Source organism: Simochromis diagramma, unplaced genomic scaffold (genome assembly GCF_900408965.1).
Source record: "Simochromis diagramma unplaced genomic scaffold, fSimDia1.1 OVJJ01000603.1, whole genome shotgun sequence".
Lineage (NCBI taxonomy): Eukaryota > Metazoa > Chordata > Actinopteri > Cichliformes > Cichlidae > Simochromis > Simochromis diagramma.
In genome coordinates, this window is record NW_024387414.1 from 8,043,995 (window position 1) to 8,067,624 (window position 23,630).

At 40.1% G+C, this 23,630-nt stretch overlaps 1 protein-coding gene across 1 annotated transcript in view; it reads right to left on the reverse strand.

Annotated features, from left to right (window-relative positions):
* Positions 1-8,032: 8,032 nt before the first annotated feature.
* The window catches only part of LOC120721054 (WT1 interacting protein), a 37,150-nt gene continuing 21,552 nt past the window's right edge, over positions 8,033-23,630 (reverse strand). Inside the window, exons 3-8 of the mRNA XM_040011068.1 lie at positions 18,791-18,858; positions 16,926-16,988; positions 16,280-16,410; positions 15,594-15,645; positions 14,650-14,718; positions 8,033-12,158 (exon numbers count right to left, since the gene is read on the reverse strand). Of these exons, the coding sequence (XP_039867002.1) occupies positions 12,006-12,158; positions 14,650-14,718; positions 15,594-15,645; positions 16,280-16,410; positions 16,926-16,988; positions 18,791-18,858 (536 nt within the window). The 3' untranslated portion in view covers positions 8,033-12,005. The remainder of the gene's footprint in view (positions 12,159-14,649; positions 14,719-15,593; positions 15,646-16,279; positions 16,411-16,925; positions 16,989-18,790; positions 18,859-23,630) is intronic.

Here is a 23,630-nt window from a genome sequence, read left to right on the forward strand (position 1 = left end):
CCTGTCTCTCTCTCATCCACACACTCATTCTGTCTTTTCTTGTAGTGACTTTCATTCTTCTTCTCTCCACTGCATACCTCCACCTCTCCAGGTTCTTTTCTCTTCTCTCTGCTCTCTACTTTCATTGCTAATCTTAGTATTGTTTGCAAACATCATAGTTCATCCTAGCTGACTTCATCTGTCATTCTGTCCATCACCGTCACAAACAAGAAGGGGCTCAGAGCTGATACCTGATATAATCTGACTCCCACCTTGAACCCATCCATCACTTCATCCAGACATTTTACCGCTGTCTTGCTGTCCTCATACATATCTTCCACCAGCCTTTTCTGTCACTCTCGACTTCCTCTTGAAGTTCCTTTCTTGGCACTGTATAATATGATTTCTCTAGAGTCACAAAGACACAGTGCAACTCTGTTGCATCTTCTCGGTACTTCTCCATCAACACTCTCAAAGCAAACATTGCATCTGCAGTGGTCATTCTCAGCAGTGAAGACACACCTTTGCTCACTTATCATCACCACTGTGCTTAACCTATCTTCACTGTCTCTTTCCCAAATATTCATTGTAATACTCTTTAACATCATTCCTCTGTAGTTACTACAGCTCTGCACATCACTTTTTTTCTTGAGGCTGGAATTTTTGGTAGCAGGAAGGAGACAATGCATCAGTAACAAAGGATTCAGCATGTGTGAGGTAATCTTGTGGCAAGAATTTTTTCACTCATTTCCTGGCAGTGGAGGGAGCCGTGCGCTCCAGAGGAAAGGTGTTCTTCGGTTCTTTTGTGCGGTGTAACAGAGCTCACCTCATAGCCGATCCCCTGGGGCTCGGCTACCTCTGCAAGCTTACACACACACAACCACACACACACTCAGGGTGGAACCCTCACACACATAAAGGGCGCTTTGTGCCCTGACTCATGGAGCTGTCAACCAACACCAGAGAGCTCCTCACAGTGAACACCACTGTTCAGCACACCGGAGAGCTCAGTCAGTGGGCAGCTGCACTTTCATGTACACCCACACAAACTTTATCTACATCTCAAACAGACTGTGTATCACAGACTCATAAATACAGCTGCCCCTACTGTAATTACATTTTCAGACAAGTGGTTTGAAAGCCACAAAGAACGAGCAAGTTTTTTATTTTCTTTCAACTTCTGTTCAGGTGAAGTCTCCTTCCTTCATTTTCATTTTATATTAAAGTTATTCAGTCTTTTATAACTGGATTTTTTTTAGCCTTGCTCTCCAACAAGTATTTTCTGAAAATGAAAAAAGAGAATAATTTGATATTTTGTCCTCTTGGGGGAAGGAGCCAGACAGCAGTAATTTAGCCAGTGAGTAGTAAAAAAAAAAAAAAAGGGACTTCTGCATCTAATAAATCCCATCAACTCACCTGCAGGATCTTCAGAGAAATGACAGTACTGCTACTTGTGGCATGCTCCTTTACTTTTGCACAACCACTACACAGTGAGGCGTGACTTTTTATGTCAGTATTGTGGTATCGCAAGAAATTAGTTGGTTATATAAATATATGAGTATGCATAATAGTTATTATTCATAGATATCTACATCCTAAATTCCTGTTATTCATCTGAAAGAAACAGAATGAGTGTGTCGTTACAATGGTAACGCCAGGAGAGGCAGTATTGGTTCTGTGTTACATTTATGTTGTAAGAAAGTGGAAGAAGAGAGTGTCCTGTAGGAGGCAGTAAAAATGGACACTGATGTTCTGTACATGTACTGAAAAGAAGGTTCAGTAAACAAGTCGCAACGATACTCCATTGTAAGTCTCAGTTATTTTATTTTTGTTTTTGAAGATGCAACAAGTATAAGATGACACTTATACTGATGAGCACACAGAGGGTTATGGCCTAAAACTGCAGTTTCCTTTCAGTTCCAAATAATTTTTTAGTGCATTGTTGGTTCATTGTTATGGTTTTTGTTCACTTGCTTTGCTGTCATTAGCACCGTTTCTAGCCTCAGAAGGCAGGTGCTTACAGCAAAAACATCTGTTAAATCTCTACCTGCCTAAAACCTAAAGCTAAAGCCTTGCATGCTTTTTTTTTAAAGGAAAAGTTCAATGAAATAATGCAAAACTAAAGAACTAAAGTGAAAACAGAGCTAGATGAGAAAATGCATAGAAACATCAACATATATCATGAATTTAAAATAATTTCATACTTTTATAAGGTAATACCTTAGTGCCAAAAATATGGTTGCTCAGCTCCTGATCATATAGGAAGAATTTCTCCACAAACTTCATTGTAGTCACATTACATTTCCTCTTCTTTTTGTGCAGTTAAATATTAATTCTTCGATTGTTATTGTTAATTTCACTTCTTGTTTTGCTTTGTTTCCTTTTTCATGTGCCCCCTGTGTTCCCCTCTGGCTCTGTCAGTGTCATCCCAGTCCCACTTTCAGTTTACTTCCTGTTTTATGTTGAAGGTAAGATCCTTGTGCGGTTTTCCGTGTTTTCAGCTCCTTCCTTTGTTCTTTTCCAACCCTTGTTATTTTCTAATTAAGGTCAGCCTTAACTGCTTGCTTATTTAGTCTGTGGCTATGTCCTCAGATTTTGTCAAGTATGATTTATCCTGTTTAAAGGTTTTTTCCCCTTACCATCGTCTGCAGTGAAACCTGATTTTCTGTCTGTGTTTGGGTTTCTTTCTGTCTGAAATCAGATCTTTCTAGAAAACATTCAATCTTATCATCCAAGGATCTGAATTTGGTAAAGGAGAACATTTTACCTTGAGAAAAGATGCACTTGGTGTTCTTCAGTGGGGAATATTTTTAAGGAATATTTGATAAAAGCCAATGATAAGCCATTATTTGTGTAAAAGTATGTTCTTGGAAATGTTGGCAGAAATTTAAAAGAAGAAGCTTTTATTCAGTGCTCACTTCCCCTCGTTGTTATGCAGTTTGTCATCGTGACCCAGTGTACTGAGAAAAAACCTTCCTGACCTGCATTTATAAACTAGCCACTTTTACTCATACTTCCTGTGTTAGTTTCCTTGCTGTGATTTTTTTAGAACCCCAAAAGCTTTGTGACACATTCCTCATTTACCCATTTTTTTATTTCATGTCTCCAAAGCAACAATAAAAGTAAATACAATCAGATTCAGCTGAAAGCGTCTAAGGTGTTTTTTTCTGTCTCTTAGAATAGAATAGAATAGAATAGAATAGAATTCAACTTTATTGTCATTGCACATGTCACAGGTACAAGGCAACGAAATGCAGTTTGCATCCATCCAGAAGTGCTTTAGCCATGATATAGATATATTACAAATATATATTCGCAATAATATAGATATGTGAGTATATTACAGAAATGGGTCTATTATGGTATGTTATAATGTACACGGTATGAAGTATGTTATGAATATGCTATAACTATAAGTATGTACAGGCTGTAGTGAGTACAAGCTATGTACAGGCTATGAACAGGATATAAATATGAAAAAATATACAGAATATGAAATTAAAAAAACTATACAGAAATGTGAACTATGCAGGTTATAAACAGTTGTAGATTTAAAAGTTATCGTATTGTACAGAATGATTATTTACACAGTCCTCTTGTTTGGCCACTGCCCCATGCTCCTGCACTTCTATAACATTTTGCAGTCATTTTGATGATCTATTCCTCCTTCAGATGCCCACAAACATTCCTACCTGCGGCATCACACCGTAACCTGATCATCCCCACCCACTCTTACCCCCTGCTCCAACATCTTCTTTGTCAGATTTTCCACTTTGCTCAAGCCACTCTCCCTTTCAACTGCTCTGTTCAAGCATCTTTTTCTGACCCGCTGCTTGTCTTTAATCTCTGCACCTGCTTTAATTTAATTGACTTGTTTGCATGTAAAAACTGTATTACCTTCCCTTCCAATTAAAGACCATCTTACCAAATCTGCCCGTGTCTGCACTTTTATAAGTTTATTTATAGAAGCATTAAAGTCAGTGATTCAGTCACAGAGGTCATAATTATTTATAGTATGGCTGTTAAAATGTTAAATCTGAAACAAAGTTAAAGGGAAATTATAATTCTCATTTTCAGCGTCTATATTTTCATCATTGGACGCACCTAGCTTTGCATGATTCATCTTCATACTTTATCATCAATTCATCTTCTACCTCAGACAAGCTGTTTTACTTCCTCTCCAGATGTCCTCAGATTTCCTTCCATTCATAAACAGAGGGTTCAGACAGCAGGAGGCTAGGTTTTCTGCAATCAAAGCTAGTATTGTGTACCTGAAATCACAATATTAGGGACATCCATTCTGTTCGGCATCATACAGAGCCAAGGGTGAAAAAAAGTGAGCATCTCAAACTCTCTGAAACTCTCAATCTCATTTGAAGTGAGCATTCAGAGGAAATAAGAAAAACACAACAGATCTCTCTTGAAGAACATCTAATGGAGACTCTCTATCACCCGTTAGTAACCGATAATATTTTAACTGCTCTTGTACCGGATGGGTTTTATGTATTTAGCCTAAGGGTCCGGAGAATATTCAGAATTTAATATCTGACATTAGGCAGAGATAATGAACCTACTTTATGCTCCAATTAGCCCAAATGTTGTATAATGCTGCACCACAGGGGTGCAGTCTCTTCATTCATCCCAACAACCCAGCAGTTGCATGACAGTTGTAAGATCTAAAGGGAAGCACCATTGAGGGACAACTTTAACTCTATAACTTAGCTGCACAAATCGAAAAATAATCTTTACTGCTTTATTTCATGCCCAGAGGTTTTGTCAGCATAAAACCAATTTGTTCCAGTATGTAAAATATTTGTGCTTCTAAATGCATTAAATATTTTATGCTTGACTTCAGGCTGTTTTCATGTCTGTAATTAAAAAGCTTTGGAAATTCCACGTTTGTCCCTGCAGTATGGGTTTATCTTGCCAATGTGATGTTTACAGGAACGTTTGTGCACTAGATCAGTTTTCTGAAAGTGTCAGTACCAAGGGATCAGCCTCATCAGTGGATTTCAGCCAGCAGACATAGTTTATGCTTATCTCTATCATTTTATGCCATCATGTTTAAATTTGTGTTTGTTAGTTGTTTCTAGTTTGTCTTTTCCTTTTTTAGTTTTTAGATAAATGGTTTCTGATGGTCTTCTTTTTTTCAGACTTTTGACCGTAAGAGATCTCGGCTGTATCCCAGGAGGGAGAGTCCATGGCATGCTACAGGGTTGCGTGCAAGGACGTGATTATATCACAGTATTTTACTAACTGCGGGCAAAACTGCCCACTTGCACATATTTAATGCAACTAATGATGTTGTGTGGGACTTGCTGTTGTTCCCACTTGAGCGGGGGCGGGAAGGTGGTTGGGGGGGGGTAAGGTTGTAATTAAAGTTTTTAATTAAAGGATTTATTTATTATTTCATAATGTCAGTCTTATTTTTGGCTGTATCAGCACACTAGAATTTGTAAAACACTGACATTAAGAGCCGGTAAATCCTGCAGGGTCATATCAGGAACACAGAAGAAAAAAAGAGATTTCATGTAAAATCTAACTGAAAAAGTTCCCATCTGACCACATTCATATTAACTGATCTTTTTATGTACAATAATGTTTGTATATCTAACAATAATACTATGAAAACTGTCAGAGTTACAGGTCTTTGAGGTAAATATAGGGTGGGTCCAATTTTCACCTGTCACAGGAGATACACATGAACTGTATTGCGATTTATCACAGTTTCAATAGAAAACAACACCAATTATTTGTCTATAATGTTAACTGATCCGAGCATTGGTCGCCTGGATATTATATCGGTTTTCTTCAAGATGTGTGACTAGGTGGCTTTTTATAACAAGTCATAGCATCTGAAAGGTCTCTTTTTTATTTTTACCTATGTTTTGATACCAGAGTCATCTTCCAGCCAAGATTCCTTCTGTCCCAAAACAATTTCCCAGCGTTTTCATGTTTAAACACTTGCAAACATAGCTTGTGGCTTTGAAATAGAGAAATATTTCTGATGTTCATGTTCTGCATGATAGCTGGGAGATTGATCAAACAACTTTCAGTCCATTCTCAGGATCGATGGATTCACTCCCCAAAAGTTGATTATGTTCATCTGGACGTAACGTTTTCAGTGGGAGAAACGTTTCGTCACTCATCCAAGTGACTTCTTCGGTCTCAGCTCACTGCAGGTTTCCCCAATCTTATAAACAGTGCATTTGCATAATGACTGAAACTAGCACCACTGAAGGAACAATGGGCTGGGAGGTCAGTTCCTTCATCATAATTATGCAAATTCTCATGACCATTGATCAACAACCACTGATCAAAGACCACAGATCAATGGCCATGAGTACCATTCACAGAGAGTTGGGGAATGGCTGCAATCACAGCATAGTAATATGGTGAAAGATGTACCCTTAGGCCTCCTTTCCCTTTTCACGTAAATGGCTTCAAACCAGCGTCATATGATATGACCAGTTCCTTCAGTGGTGCTAATTTCAGTCATTATGCAAATGTACTGTTTATAAGATTGGGGAAACCTGCAGTCAGCTGAGACTGAAGAAGTCACTTGGATGAGTGATGTAGCGTTTCTCCTGCTGAAAATGCTACGTCCAAATGAACAGAATCAACGTTTGGGGATATACCTACCTGGATGATTGAGCATGCATCAAGAAGATGGATAAACTCCTTTTTTCAGCCTGTGAAGACTTTCTTTTGGAAGAAGTTTGCATCTCCGTTTTATTGTCCAACTGTGGTGAAACAGCTTGTAGTCAACTCCAAACAATTTTTCACTTAACAACATGCTGGTCCACCAAATTTTTTTTACGTTCGCTTCTGTGTACAAAACCATCATATATCTGTATTTTCACACATTTTATTACTTTAACTACAATTCCTCCCTCTTTGTCGATATTGAAGGAGAGATCTGAGACTACAGAGTATCTAGGTGAACATAAAGAAAACAAACAAACAAACAAAAAACTAATCAAGAATAACAGAAATCATAATAGTGGTTATCAGCTTTAGTCAGGCCTTCTGCTTCAGGTCCTGTTCTCATTTGACTCTTCTTTCTTTCACAGTGTAGCCTATGTGATAAGAGGGCAGTCCATACAACAGGTTCACTTAAATGAAGATGAATTAATAAAACAGAAACACCATTGAGGCTTGATGAGATATGGATAGAAGCATCAGTTGGTGGGCAGTAAATTGCCATAAAATGGATCCAAAAATTGCCAATTAGGAGGACGAGGTCATCGAGAGATATGAATGACACAAAAGCAAAACACAATGCATGCGGCAAGTCAGGAAAGTATAAAATACCGCAGTTTTTTAATTTTATTTTGTTCAAATAGTGGCAAGTCATTGTTTCAGTAATTACTTGGCTCATAGTGAATGTTACAGAAAATAAATAGTGTCAGTGTGGGACTCAGTGAAGCTGATTTTAAACTGATTTTAACCACACCCTTGTTCCTTTAACGTGGTAAAAAGAGAACCATCCAAAACTGAGGATACAATTCGGAAAGACTCATCAAAATCAGATAATTGAATGTTGGAAAAATTCTGCCTGGTCTTAATATGGATAGTACAAATCTAACCTTTGTATAGTAGAGACAGAGTTTGACACACACTGGGCGCTGCACTACCAGCTGACCACAGTCAACCGGAGTATTGTTGCTGAGCCTGTCCACACCTTTATGACCACAGTATACCCATCTTCTCATACTCCCACCAGAATATGGTGCTGTCTCACAAAGCTCAAATCATGTCCTTTGAGCACCTTTGGAGCTTGGTGAAACGGGAGATTTGAATCCTGGATGTGCAGCCAACAATTTTGCAGGAACTGTGTGATGCTATCGTGTCGTTATGGAGCAAAATCTCTGAGGAATGCTTCCAGCACCTTGTTTAATCTGAATCATTAAGAAGTAATTATGTCAAAATCCAGCCACCCTGGTACTGTCAAGGTGTAACTAACATATCGAGTTAGAGATGCTGAGTGTACATAATCCTTGAATTATGATTGAAATAACATTCAGAGAAAAAACAAAACGAACATCAGAAATCGTTTGCAGTTAGCTACAAAACCACTTTATTGAAAAAGCAGATTATGTCATCTACAGTTAAATGATACGTCCCGATTTTAATACATTAAATAACTTTAGACTTTTTCATGTTTAGATAAATAGATCTAGTTTCCTTTTTTAAAATGAACCATCTAGGTAATCAAAACACTTAGCGATATAAAAGATGTGTGACAGGTATCCAGATGTGCTTATTGGAACTACGAGTAGGAGAAGATATCTTTTCTTTCCAAGTGATTTTTGACAGAATTATAAAATAAAATAAACTAGCCTTTTTATGTACAGGGTAACTACCTGTGTGCTATGCAGCAGAAACTGAAGTAGTACTTTTAAACAAGCGAATTAAGACATCTTTGACGGGGATAAACTGGGCTTGTTAAGTCGTTGATAAAACACAAAAGTTCAGAAAATGCCTCATTCTTCAAGTATAGCACACATGACTTAACCCTTGTACAAAGTTGAGGTTAAACACATCAAATGCGGGGGGAATGTCTCACGTACAGTATGCAGTCCTTTTGTTCTTTTACACGTACTAGTCATTATTACATTCAAACGAATCTCATTACATCAGGTTACATTAAAAAGCCCTTTCGGCCTGTGGTGACCCCTGCCTTCAGTCTATGCTTCAGTCTCTGTTTTGGACACATTCAGTAGTATTTAATCAGACCTGCATGTATTACAGTATGAATAAAAGCACGGCCAGTGTTTGCAAGTAACAATTGGTGATTGTTTTACTCAAGTTTGCATACTTGACGGGTGGAGTTTAAGTGCTACGGTCAAAGTTTGACGTATGAGCTACTGGAGCATTAGCTGGAACATGTGTAAACTTCACATGTTTGAGATCCAGTATGGTACAAGAGAGAAGTTCAAACAAACACCAACAATTAGAGACGAACATCTGGAATATGGTAAGCAATGAACAGACAGCATCATCACAATCATTACACGCACGCACGCACGCACACACAATATTAGACATTATGACAAGTTGCTCTTATTTCAAATAAGCTCATATTGTTGGGGTTCATCTGCAGAAGTGCAGGATTTCTTTCAGAATTAAGAGCTTTCCTCACAAAAACAATGCTTTAAATATAATCAGGGAATGATCAATAGACTGCCAGTTCAATTAAACACACTGATAACAGTCCAATGAAGAAGGTTGGGAATTTTTCCACGCTACCACAGCTTGAAGTTTAAAATATTTAAGTCTCGTGTTGGTCTTCCTTTGCATATATGTATAGCTATATATGCACATCACTCACTAAAAGACATACATATAAGTGCCTGCCAATGCACACACACACAAACACACACACACACACAAACACAATCAAAGAAGGGGGTGTGGGTGGAACTCCCTAAAGAACACAGGTGGGACCAGCAGCTCCGTGTTCTCAGGTACATCCTCCCGAAATAAAACAGCAGGCTTCATGGCAGACCAGAGAAAGACACACAAACAAACCTGTTCTGTCTTAAGGCATGTGGACAAGTGGAGATTCCTCATAGTAATGCACGATGTGCTGATGTGATTAAAAAAAAAAAAAAAAAAAAGTTTGCAAGTTTGCAAAAACATCAGGAAACAGCGCCCTGAACAGATCTGGAGCAAAAGGTATTTGTAGATAAGCGTTCAGTCTGTTTTAACCCGCTTGGTTTACCCATGGTAGCAGAGAGAGTGTCAGTGGTGGCCAATTCACTTGAGGCCTTTTATGTCTCTCTTTTAAGGAAATTCAGCTACTTCCTTCAGCACAACCACTATATTATAAACCCTAAACAGATTAATTGTGTTTAGTGTCACCAGATGATGTGGGCTGATATTTCTCCATGCGCGCCAGCAAGCCAGCGGTCTAATACACCAAGCTAAATAGTAACAGGAACATTATAATGCACCCTGAGAGACGTAAGAGCTGGTGACAGACTGATATGATGTTTCCCAACCTAATGTGGGAGGGAAATAATGGATCCAATATGCTGCTTTTACTGGCGCAAATAGTTCCAGTCTATATCTGTGAATTTAAACAATGAAGTTCAGTTTTCTAACTTACAGGAATTTATTCTGAGGACCACTTAGCAATAGGTTGCGGACCCCTGGGGATCCTCAGACCCCACTTTGAGAACTGTAGATAAAAAAGAGCTAATGAATGCTTTATTTTTGGAAATTTCTCCAACAGTGAGTCACAGCTGGAATTTTTCCTGTGAGCTGTGGACATCTGTCTTGTGCGACTGCTGAGTGTCCTTTAGTGTTGCACCAAAAGCCCTAATCCTCTGTATTTAAAGACTTATCTCCGGCTAATCTCTTAAGACGTTAGGATTAAGCTAAGTCTTAATCTTAATGATATAACTTTGATGACTTGTGGTATGATGACAGAAGGCATGAAGATAAAGTTTAAAGGGTCTGAAATAAAGATTAATATTTGTTTTACATTTTGTAGGAATTAACTACAACGTATAGCTGCCTCTATACAATCTGTGCGATGGGACTGCTCATCTGTTGTCTGTTAAAGACAGAGAATGATAACATTGGTTCAGTCAGGGAGCACATGACCAAAAGAAGTATTTTCTATTTGGCCTGGTCTGGGACTCCCTTGTCCTTAGAGCACCAGCGTGAAACTCCATCTCCTGTGATGGAGATGGGTTGCAATGTGACTTGCATGTGTGGTACCTGTATGCAGGCTAAAGCTTATTAAATAGTGCACCCTGTATGTGATTTGCTAATTGGATCTGTAGAAGGCGGTGAGCTGAGAAGAAGAAGAAGACTGCACCCAAGCCTAGTTTCAAGGCCTGCCTGAACTAATGCAATGCTTGATTTGTAAGCTTTCTATGGTGAGTAAGGGCTTAAAGAAACTCATTTCACTGGGTGTACAAAGTGGGACAAAACAACTGAAGGCAAATACTATTTGATCCTGGTCTGCTCCTACAAAGCCTGTGAATCTCTGACAGGCATGAAGAGGCTCTGTGTCCTGGAGGAGAAATGATACAACAGACCAAAAGCTTCCGAGGCTTTAGACTGATTCTACCATGAGCGCAGCAACATTAAAAAGAAAACAACAAAACAAGAATCTACATCTAAGATCTGATGTGGAAAATGTCTGCAAAATATATATCCATATATAAAAGACAATCTATGTGCATCTAAAATTTTCTGTCATCATATAATCATTAATTAAGACACTGCTTGTGACTTCTAAGTGGAATGTCAGTCCGTCCTCTGGGCTTGTGGTGCTACTCTGCATCGGTGATGTCGAGGTGGTGCAAGGGTGATCGTTTTTCATCACAGCCCTGTGTCATGAATGCTGGGTGTCCATTGCATAGCCTTTAGCAGGACTCCATTTCAGTGTTAGAAGCTACACGGGGAGAGCCCACTCTGAAGGCACGGCATGCCCACCGTTGGGCCTGTCCGGTCCAGCCAGCACTGGAATGCAGTGGCTCGTTCCCCGGCCTTCCTGAAGCTAACATCAGCAGCGTTCTCAGATGTGACAGCACTGGTGAATTCACGTGGTAAATTGCTTCAGTCAAAGCATAAGAGTGAAAGATACAGAAAGGATGAGAGAGAAAGCAAGGAGAGAGTTGAATTTGCGCTTTCTCCTCCAATCCAGAAACCCTCTTTCTGATGAATGTGCTGGGGTCAGGAGGTGTGACGTCATCAGGGGCCTCTGGGTGAGCTGGCGTGTTGACTTTCAGGGTTAGGCGCCCAAGGGGGAGGGGGATGGAAAGGACCACAAATGGAGGGTAAGGGAGGGACCCTTTTTCCCCAACCCTAGCATGTAATAGCAGGGCTTGTGGTGGGAGCTGCACTGTGTGTGTTAGTCCACGGACTGGCTGTCCAGCTGAGGACGGGGGCAGTAACTCAGATGGCCACAGAGAGGCTTCTCTGGAACTGCTGAAGAGGGTGCAGGCCTTTTTTTGCCCACTGCTGGTGTCCCAGATCACCTGGGATGTGGAGCTTAGTTCTCCCAATCACAGTTCAGTGACATGGAGAGGGTAGCTGGGGGGCGCGTGGGCAGGAACCTGCGACTGGAGCCGAAGGATGTGGCAGTCGTGGCAGAGCAGGTGGCCTTCCAGTGGATAACAGCGGTGCCTTTCCTCATCATTTAACTGGAGACCGCAGTCCTGAAATAAATATAATTACATATATTTAATAATCACGCTCACACATATTAATAAAAATCCATTTAGACACTATAAAACATGTATCTTACATGCACTGGTAAATTTTGAGGTTTTATGCTATTTTGCTTCCAAAATGTCTCAGACTGGTGGAACAATCATACAGTCAGGCATTTACCTTTTGCTAATTTGAGATTTTACACATGAACTTCAGACATTTTCAGCAGAATTGTGTTGGGATGATTTCAAAAGGAGGAAACAGCAGGAAAGAGTGTGCTTCAAAGACCGAAGCTGGCAATGTGGTTTAGATGAGAGAGCTGCCTGGGCAGAGCACGCCGGAGGCAGCACACATGGTGCTACTTTGACTACTGGCTGTACATTTTGCAGATCAGAACAAAAACCCCAAATTACCCATCGACCTTTTCAGAAGTGAGCTTGCAGCTTAAAGACTGTCTAATTTCATCTGACGTTTCCACTGTCACATGGATCTCTTGGGTGCATGCACTACTTGGCACGAGTAAGCAACCACCTTTTGTCTTTTTAAGTAAAATAGTAGATGTTTATGATCCACAACCTTCTCTGTGATCTTCCTGTTTTCCACTTGCCTGATAACTTCATCTTCAATCCTTTGTCCGATATATCAACCATCCCTTCTCTGCACATGTCCAAACCATCTCGACCTGAGCTGTTCCTCTGATATACTCATTTCTAAGCCTGTCTGTTCCAGTGATTCACAACAAATATCCAGGTTTCTGCTGTGCATATTTAAATAGTGAACTGTAGACCTGCGATACAAAGCAACTGGAGAGGTTTTAAAGTAATAATTATAAGCTTTCAATATTTAACCAGTAAATATTGAATTTCAAACATATATCTTTAAAATCAGATTTCTTTCTTATATTTTAAGCCCAAAATCTCCACCTATAGCTACCAAACTTTCAATTTTTGGAGCAGTCTATATCCTGAAGGTTTTAATAGCATTCAGAGTCACATTTATGGAAGATTTTACTCTTAAAAACTTGGGGGGGAAAGTATTTTTTTCCTGTTGATAACAGCAAAAACAGATTTCAACAAATTAAGCCACCTGCAATATAAAAGTACTTTGCTCAGTGTAAAGTTATTAGTTAGTTTTTAATTATTTTTACTGTCTTTACCTGTAGTTTCTTTCCTTAAAGAAATAATTTGAGATTTTGGGAAACAGGCTTGTTCGCAGAAAATGAACAGATGAGAAAACTAATTAGTGACACCAAGTTGTGCCAGTGACTTCAGTGTGGGCGTCTTTCTGGACCCTCGTTGTAAACAGGGTGCTGACTCTGAGACAAATCATAGACAGTGAGTGGGTTTATCCTTGAAGAGTTCAGATGTCCAGAGGGAACTGTGGGTTTGAGAGAAGCTGCCTCCAAAGACGGGGATAGAGGCTGTGCAAATTGTATGCTTTGATGAATGAGCACACTGATCTCTGAGCCTGCAGAGGAATTCTGCGCATGGCTGACACGATGAGACCCCGATGTGGACCCTGACCATGTTGGAGGGATTACATAAACTGACTGCTAACCACTCGGGTGATTTAAAACCGGATAAACAGCTTAAAAATGTACATATTATAAATGAATTTTCACTGTGCATCTATGTGATTCTTGCTGTATTTTCAAAAATCCAACTGTCGTGTTACAGCATTACAGAAAAAACATGTTTTTTTCCCCTCAATATGTAATTATTTACCATCTTCAGAATGATTCAACTGCAGACTTTACCCTTCCTGTCCATAAGCCTCCCTCTCACCCCCCATTCAGAGCTCCACTGAATGATTACCCGCTGCTTAAATAACGATCTGATGCATTTCTATGAAGCGGAACCTCAGCCATTCAGACATATGCAAGTTGTATCCTGCTCGGGGGATAGTAAAAATGATCTCACGATTTAGAAAAAAAAACCCTGCTCAATCGCTGCAGGTAGGCGTGAAATGTTTATTTGTTTCACTAAACATTCATGGCACACTTGAACTAAAAAAAAAATCTAGCAGCCAAGTTGAGCGACAGGATGACTGAGATGTCAGAAGCTGGGTTTAAGCAGCAAGCCCCCAGCCGAGCTGCAATGCGCTTTGTCAATGAGTCACATATTGAGCTGTAACCTTTGGTTGATATCCATCAGTATGTTTTTTTTCCCCTGTCTGTGTCTCATTCATTCCACAAGAGCAGTGATTCACACTCGCTGGTAGAAAACAGTGAGTCTATTCTTATCCCACGATTTGGAGATCTTACCACAGTTCACTGTGTTTACGGGACTAAGCAGATGTGCACGTGTGTTAGTGTGTGTGTCTTTGTGTGCTAAAGCAGTGTGCAATTTCAACCGCCTCAAAAGTTGAATCACGCACAGTGATGCTTAATTCACTCTAATCAAATCCCAGGCATGGCAGATCACTCTTACTCATACCTTGTGAAGTGTGTGTGAGAAAGAGAGACTACAGTCAGTGTACGCAGTCGAAGTGACTCACCTCACAATGGTAGCACTCCACGTGGTAGTCCTTGTCCATAGAAACAACGCGAATAGTTTCCTCAGAGCCCTGTGGAGACAAACACACAGAAAGTGATGAGTTTGATGTTTGAGCCCTGCAGCTTTTATTATTAATTTTTGATTCATTCATTCTACTTTTATCTAAAACATATTGGCTTTTATTTTCACCTTCAAAGCAAAAGCTTTTGTTTGCTTTGGTTTTTGTACATTTTTTCTGTAAGCATCTCCCTGTTGGTGATTGTGTGCTAGTAAGAGATCATTAAAAAGAAAATCCATGAAAAATTCAATGAAAAAGAAAATCGGACGATTCTTCCCTCACAGGGCGCCGCTATGTGGAGCTGTTATTTTTCAATTGCTTTGTGAAGTTATATTCTGACTTTGTGCTCGTTTGAATCTGCAGTGGGTGTGGTGGATCTCCTTGAGTGTGTCAGAAGGGCGACTCTTCAAGTTGAATTTTTGAGAATGCAGATTTAAATGAAGGCAGTCAAATCTGGTGAGAAAGTGAGTGATGAGTGAGAATTAGGTTGTTCTATGTGAAGGTGCAGTTTGGGTCAGTTGTGGTGAATGTTCTCCCTCAGACACGTTGGGATGTTACCGAAAACCTCAACACTCTGACAAAGATCCCAGGGGGGAAAAATCACGCTGTAAATGTTTGTGAATCTGAGCTTGGACACCTGCTCTTTGCCTGATCGCTCCCGGTTGGTATCTGAGTTGTAGCAGCATCTCTTATTGCCATTCTTGATCCCAGATTAGATTTTGCCACCTCTTTTACATAGATTCGGAAAAAATTAGTTACGTGAATGAGCCTTTTTGCAAATACACCTGACGTTCACATGATTAATGTCAAATTCTGGTCTCTGAGTCCAACCAAAGTCAGCAGTAACACTCAAAAACGGCAAGATGTAATATTGTTTTGCTCGTTACCTGGGCTGGAAGGATGGGCTGGTTACATGAGGCACACTTGGGGGCAAAAACCCTGTAATGGAAAAAAAAAATCATCAACCTTGTGTTTAACTCAACTAAATCTAAAAGTTGTTTTTAGACATATAATACACATTCATACCCAATTTTTGGATGCTGTTTAAAATTTTAAACAAAAACAGAATGCAATACAAATCTCACAAACCTATATTTTACTCACAATAGAACAGAAAACATATCAATGGCTCAAGCTGAGAAAATCTACCACTTTAAGGGAAAAAAATTGGCTCATTTTTCATTTGCTGGCAGCAACACATCTCAAAAAACTTAGGACGAGGCCATGTTTATCACTGTGTACCAACAACAGATGGGATGGGCGCAACAAATGATTGCTCTTGCCATTAAATTCAAATTGATGTAATATTTATCACGAAATAATCAAATATTTCAATTTAAACATGTGACATGATAATTAAATATGAGTTTATGAGAATTGCAAATCGTGGCTTTCTGTTTTCATCCCAACTTTTTTGGAATTGTGGTTGTAAATACCAGGACAATAATTAAACAAACAGGAGGGTGTGGCGTACCCCCGTGACACCTGCCAGACTGAGACAGACTGCTTCTTTGTGCCAAACATTACTTTTACGCGCTGAGCTGTTTGTTTACAAAAGCGATCGTCTTCTTACGTGTGGTAGTCTTTGACACAGTAGATGTTGTTCTCAACGTCCACAGTGAAAGGCACTCCATCTAGACCCTCCTTACACACAACACAGCGGAAACAGCCGGGATGGTAGGACTTGCCTAGTGCCTGGAGGATCTAAACTCCCACACAGAAAAAAATAGAGAAGAAAATAGAAGATAATAATAGTTCTTATATAGGACTTAAATAACAGGTATGGACATGCAGTAGGACATAACAGGCAGAGAAAGGGTTACACTCTCTAAAGGGCTGTCCAATTTTTTATTGGAATAGCGTTTTTCAGACAGTATGTGAGATTGCTGGATTGAAGGTCTCAAATATAATTGACTTTGGACTCCTGCAGGACAAAAAGATGATAACTTTATCTTGGAGAAAAATTGATGTAGCTATAGATATATGTATGAGTGAAGGAAATTATATCTTGGAAAAATACTGGATTATACAACACTACATCTTTTTTATCTGTATCTTCTTTAAAATTCTTTGTTAAATATGTAAAGTAAAAATTCTCTGTTCTCCTCTAACGGTTGTGAAAACACAGCAGCATGCTTAACTGCTGAATCAGATTAATGATTTTTATTAAAAACGTGGTTGATAAGGAAAAAAAGGTCTTCGTTGCTCAAGGCTCTTACCATCTCCATGATGAGGTGACCACACACAAAGCACTTCTCAGCCGTCTGCTGGAAACCAGAGTACTGTGGGTGAAACCAGACACGCAGATTATCATGCTGAGTATTGCTTTTTTGGATACTGTTGCACTGACTGACCTTGCAATCACAAGCAATGCTTCACACTTTCTGCATGAAAACATGTTTCAATCTTGTATTTATCTACAGAGGGAATTGCTTGTTAAATGAGATCAGTTATGCCCTTTTCACCTCTATGTCTTTATTTTTGAACTCTGCGTGAATTACAATTAAAAACAATTCTTATTTGTCTCATACTGAATGTAAATGTAGCCTCAAAAAAGCTGTTACAGTTTCGCTCACTTTCGCTCACTTTGGCTGGCTGCATCTTCTAATGGTTCACTTACACCAGAGCAAAAATAGGATGTCAACCACCTAGCAACTAAGCAGAATTGTTTGTTTCCCAGTGACTGTATTATTATTATTTTTTTGTTTTGTTTTGCTTTGAGCGTGTGGCACATTCAATTTCTGTGGGACCTCTGTGCTCTCAGTCAGAGCTGTGCGTGTCAAATGACCATATAAGGATATCATCTCTCTGACATTGTACAGAACCAAGAGCTGAAAAAACTGCCAGTGTTCAGTGTTTTGAAGCGTGAGCTGTTGAGCTGTTCAACCTTAATGTGTTGACCTCATTATTTGTAACTTTGACCATGTTAAATGTAACAGTTTAATTATGAAAGGAAATAAGTAAAAGCATAATAGATACACTTTATAATGAGATGACCAGGCTTTATTTAGAATCATCTCATCATTCTCTTAGCCTCCATTACTTTTTTTTTTACAGCTATAACTAATTCGTCAAAGATTCCTTCATGTTGAGGAAGTTTAGTGCCCTCTGTCTTCTACAGGAAATAAAACACTCGCCAACACATCAGTAGCTCCTTCCCTTCAAACCTGAAGCCCAGGCGAATAATTAAAGCGACCATCTGCAGCACACAACCCCCTCTGGGTCGTGACCTGATTGATACAGAGGGGCCTGCTAATGGAGACACTGCTACCAGGTGGAGGTGGTAGGTCATGATGGGCAGGCTGCCCCCTGCCCTGACATCTCTGCTCTGAATCTACCATCTGCCAGCACCTCCCCCCACCTATGAAGCACCCCCAGGGTGACAGCCCAGACTAGCCGTGCATCAGCCGTAGGAGGGAGGCGGAAGGAGATTAGTCTCATCCCGACATCTCAAAGGTGCTGATTGTAAATTGCAAAACAGGAATCTGAGTGTTTCCTAACAGGCCAGCAGGTTACAGGAAAGCTGCCTATAAACAGGAAGTACTGTCAGCACATGAGGCTAACAGTTATGGTGTAATCTGGACAACAAAACCAATTTCAACATCTGCGTTAGAGGAAGTGTTTGCAGCCACCTTCCTTGTTTGAAATCAGTCACATTTTATTCAAATCACATACAGCTAGAGTAAACAAAATATGATGGTCACGATTCTCAGTGTTCAGTGGAGCATGAGATCAGGTCCAGTGTCTGGCCTGTTAACCTGCAGCAGATGGACCAGGAGTCTGAGAGCTGCAGCTGTCCAACCCTCCTCCTCCTTCTCCACCTCCTAATTGTAAGTGCCGGGGAGCAGCTCGCAGTGTAATTGAGCTCCTTGGGGAAATTATTAGTGTGAATTGAAGGGGTGGTGCTAAAGCCCTAATTGTAGCTGTTCAGTGTTTTTCCTCCAGAGGGTTCAAGAATGTAGCCTGAGGTCCTAATTCTTCGCTCTTTCTGCTCCACCTGCATCCCCGTCTGACTCCAGCATGAGGCAAACACACAGTGATGCACTCATCACAGAACAAAATCAATAACCACAAGAGCACTTACCAGAAAGTCCTCCTCACAGTAGACCTTTCCATTGACGTTGTAGAACGCTTTCCCTCGTAGCCTCCTCCCTGAAAAGATGAACGGCAAATTAAAAATGCAACATGCAAAGATGTATATAGACTATATAATCAAAAGTATGTGGATGCTCATAGTTTTGTACTTTGGGTCTAGAAATCTTAAGGCACAGACCCTTACAGTAAACAAGAGAACCGCTTATATACAGTGGGAATATTATTTCTCATCTCCTTGCATTCATTTGCTATTTTGTTGTCTACCAACAACCAAACAGTGTGACGAGGGATTTTCTGACAACCAAACATTATTATAGCACACTGTACTTTACAGTATACCACAAGTGGACATCAAGGTATGAATTATTTTTTTTTGTAACGGTACATTTTAAGCAGTTCTTTCCTTTAACAACAAAAACAACAACTAAAAAAAGTTGACGTGAGCCCCAGACTTTATGTGTAGTTGTTACATTTTGGGGAATTACGAATAAGTGATACAGCAAAGGCCTTGGTTAACCTACTGAAAGAAGAAGAAGAAAGACAACTATCACAAAAGCCATGTGTCTTTTGACTTCAGCTGGACTGAATGATCATCATCACTGTCATCTGTCAGTACAGTTTGGGTAATAATAAAAAAGCACTTTGCAAATGAAACATCTGAGAGAAATAGGCCAACATCAAAATAGTGGTAGACCGTTCAAAAGTGTCTGATTTAAAAGTGTCTTTTCCAGTGAAGGCAAGGTATCTGCCAGTGGACTGATGACATCCAGATGTTACAAACTGAATCAAAAGGAGAACTAATGATATGTCAGAGGACACAAAGGCTATTTTTCAAACATATAAATATAGTCATCTCTTTAAATTCTGGCTTACACAGAAATTGTGAAAACCATTGCACTGAACATCGTTGCACACCAACCTTAGCCCCCCCCCCCACATCAACATGTTACCTCAGCAGAACAATGCTAACTGCTACATACCATGAAACCCACAAAGTTTTAGGAAGTAAAAAGAAGAAACCATCACAAACACAAAATAAGTCCAACACACAAACACTCAAATGACCCAAAGGCTTGACTGCCAAAGTGCCATGACATTCCCAAAGGTGCCATATTCTTGCTTTGAAGGGTCAGAGATGGCATGAGGAGGATTTACACGATATTAGGCAGCTGGTTTGAATGCTGTGACTCATCAGTTTAAGTAATTGCAACTTTGTGGCAACAGTTTCCACTTTTCTTGCAAACTGACCGTCAGGTCAGAGGTTGACTTTCTTTTTGCATAAATTCCAAAACTTTTTAAGAGGACCTGCAGATTTTTTCTGTGTAAAATTTTTTTTTGGTGCAACCACACTTTAAAATCTCAGCTGAGTGGGAAAGGATTTGACAAAGTTTAGTGTAAAACCGTAAAAACCATCCCAGAATACTAGAGAAAGCAAAGAGATGAGCTTATCCAATTTTCCACTTTTTAAAATCTGATGATAAAATAGTCGATTTTCTTTATTGCTGGTTTGCAGATTTCTGTCACAGCTGCACCATCCACCCACTGTTTAAACCTACTGTTTGTAAAGGACATGAAAGGGAAGCTGAATTCGGAATAGAAGAAAGGTAGCTTAAATGAAAGAATGTCGGCCTTCTAGTGAAGAGCAGTTAAAATTGCATGTCGCAGGTAGAGAATGAACTGAGTAGCTGCACCGAGGTCCAGTATTAGAAAAATAAATTGTATCTTGAAATACGAATCCTCCCGCAGACATCAATAATAAAAATATGAAAGAGAAAATGTGCACTTTTAGACTTTATTTGTTAGGTTATCACTTCTTTGCCCCCCAAAAACTAAAAAAACTAAAAAATAAACAATGAACCAATTATTTCAGACAGAACATGCGATATAACACTTCTGTTAACTTTTACATGCAAAAACACATCCTACTGTATCCTTTTCTTTTATCTTCCACGGCCACAGCACACACAGAGTGCGGAGCAGATGGTTCGCCAAAAACAGGCAACTTTCTGCCTCCATTTAATTACCTCAACCATTGATCCCGACAAGAATCCATTCACAACCCATACACAATCAATACAGCAGGCTGCTTGCCAAACCTCCCCCAAAAATCTCCACTCTTCCCTGCTATTGTGCACTGCTCACAGACAGACCAACAATAGCAGACTGGAGGGAGGATGTCCCTTATTCTGACACATACAGAAAACGACAACCAGCTTTTCAACACCGCTTCATTATTCTAAATAACTTTAAAACCCTAAAAAAGTCACAGGCCCACAACACATAAACATGTCCACACTGTGAGCCCAGGTTCAGGACACCGAGCTTCTAGCGCAGAGTGAGAACACTGAATTCCTCTGGGTTAGCCTTCATTCATCAGAATCCAAGTTTGAATCCAAACTGAAAAGGAAATTCTGCTGCGGGCTGGCTTCTACAGCCCCCTGCCATGCATCTCACACTGCTCGCCCATTCAAATTCATTTAACAGCAGCGGTGTCTCTGTGGCAGCACGATGACTTCACCCAAGCCTGGCAGACGAAACCCATGGATCTCATAAATCTGCAGGATTAGTCAGATTTAATTGTCGTCCTGAGCCACCACTGATTTTATGGGTGTCCCAGCATGAAAAAGATGCTGCTTTTTTTTTTTAACTTAAATTTATGCAGTCGCTATATTTCACACACATGCACTCACACGCACTCACTCACACACACACACTGTCACAATGCTGGGAGATGGCAATACATTAACATCCACATAAATGGCTGGAGCAGCAGAGGAATGTTGTCCACACAATAGGTGAGACTTTTAAGACTTTGAGACTGAGGAGCAATTAGCATTTTGGTAGCGAGGAGCAAAAAAGAAAAGGAGGATTGAAGAAGAGCTCTTCATAGATGAGACTTTGAAGGGGCTAAACTGGCAGGAGCAGTGAGATTATAGTGAACAGTGCAGCAGCAGGGGCTGCGAGGTGTTGCTGTGTGCTGGTCTGTGGCCTCTGCTCTGGAGTTTGGGGTCTGGAAGGTGAATACAAAGGCCCCAGTGCTGATGACTGTGTGGAGCGCTGCTAGGGGAGCAGGCCGACTGAGCAAACGGGGACATTCTTTCTGCCTGAGGTCACTAGCTGGTCCCATTCATCCCCCCCGCACCTCTCCAGCACCCGCTCTCTGCCCACTTCCATCACCGAGAAAAAGAGGGGGAGGGCTCCATGCCTCCCTCTCGCTCCTTTGGCCTTTTGTGACCAGACATTGCTGCAGAGGGGCCGAATGTCCTCACAGTCCTGCAAGGCATTGAATCAGTAGCTCTATTTATATTTTGCAATCTACCTGCAGGTTTTACAGAGCCTGATCCATGATTATAGCTCAGTCAAATTGCTCCCATTAGGCCCCTGACTGCATGTAAACTTGAGCATATTTTACCCATCCTGGCATCATAGACTAGCTAGATGTGCAGTTTGGGATTTACTTTAAAATCCTTTTCTCATTTTCATGTCTCACTCTGCTTGCTTGTCTTAGTTATTACTTTTAGAAGTTCCAGCCAGAGGTTGTGTTAGACTTTGTCATCGCCTTTCATTTTGATGGACAGGGTTGTGAAGTTTCCTAACTTATTCTCTCATTACCTACCTACAAATAAAAAGAGTATCCATTGATGGGGACATCAATGCATAAGGGACAAATAATGGTACATCACAAAAAAGAATAGAAATGTAAAAAATCTGCTGTAAGGTCACTCCACATGTCAGCAGCAAAAGAAACAGATTCGACAGTTCAAGCGGAGGCACTAAAACAACCTCGTGTCTAAACTAGCAAATATAAGGTGACTTGAGCTGGGTGCTTGATTGAGTGTAATCAAATGCATCAAAGAGGGCTGCTGCAGAGGCGAAAGCTTTTTGTGTCCGATTTTATTTTATTCTGAAGGGCAAACTCTGTCCAACCTCGCTCTGCTGCTACACCCAAAACTGAAATTACCAGCATCATGTTTCCAGCAGGAAAGTGATCGCAAGTTACCAAAAGTTTTTAATGATTAAACTTTCCAATGCTGCAAGCGCTTACTTCCCCATGAGGTTCATTTTGCCTGCCTAATCTGCTCCTTCTGCATGAGGAACCAGCTGCACCCATGACTCAGTCGTAATCACGCTCTGACACCTCACTGGAGGATTCAACCGTGTATGCTTAATTTTAGGTTGTATATATAGAAGACAGCAACTGGTGTGTTTATTTAATATTTTTGATGAATCCACCATCTGATCCATCAAAAAGACTGACAGACTTCAGATTTTTCCATCACTGTTTAAAAAAAAGAAAAACATTTAGTTAACTGGAGTCAATTTTCAATTGATTCAATTTTAAGTCAAAAGTTGACTCAGGGCACTTTAATTTCAAACCATACTCGCATTATTTTGACATCACAGCATTTGAAACTAGAGGTTTACAACTGATTTTGTTAGGTTATTTACACAGTCATAGTATTTACTTAATTTCATAGTTTATATTTTATAGGGACAGGTATGCAACATGCCTAACAGCACAGAGCTAATTTTCAATAGCATTTAAAATCCATGAACGTCAGCACACCACATGCATATGAGTTTGGTATGGTTTATAATGACACATAATGATGAGTGATTTTCTCCTCTCCCTCTTTCTGCTCCTGACCTCTGCACGTATGACGGCCGCGTGCAATTTTTGGTCATTTACAAATCTCAGCTCATCTGTTAGTGCATGCATTTTGAATGCTGGTGTTGCCATGGAAATGAAGACTGATGTGTCACCATGGCGAAGGTATCATTCGGCTAAATTTTCCTCTGGTATGGCAGTTTCGGTTAAGCCTATTCAG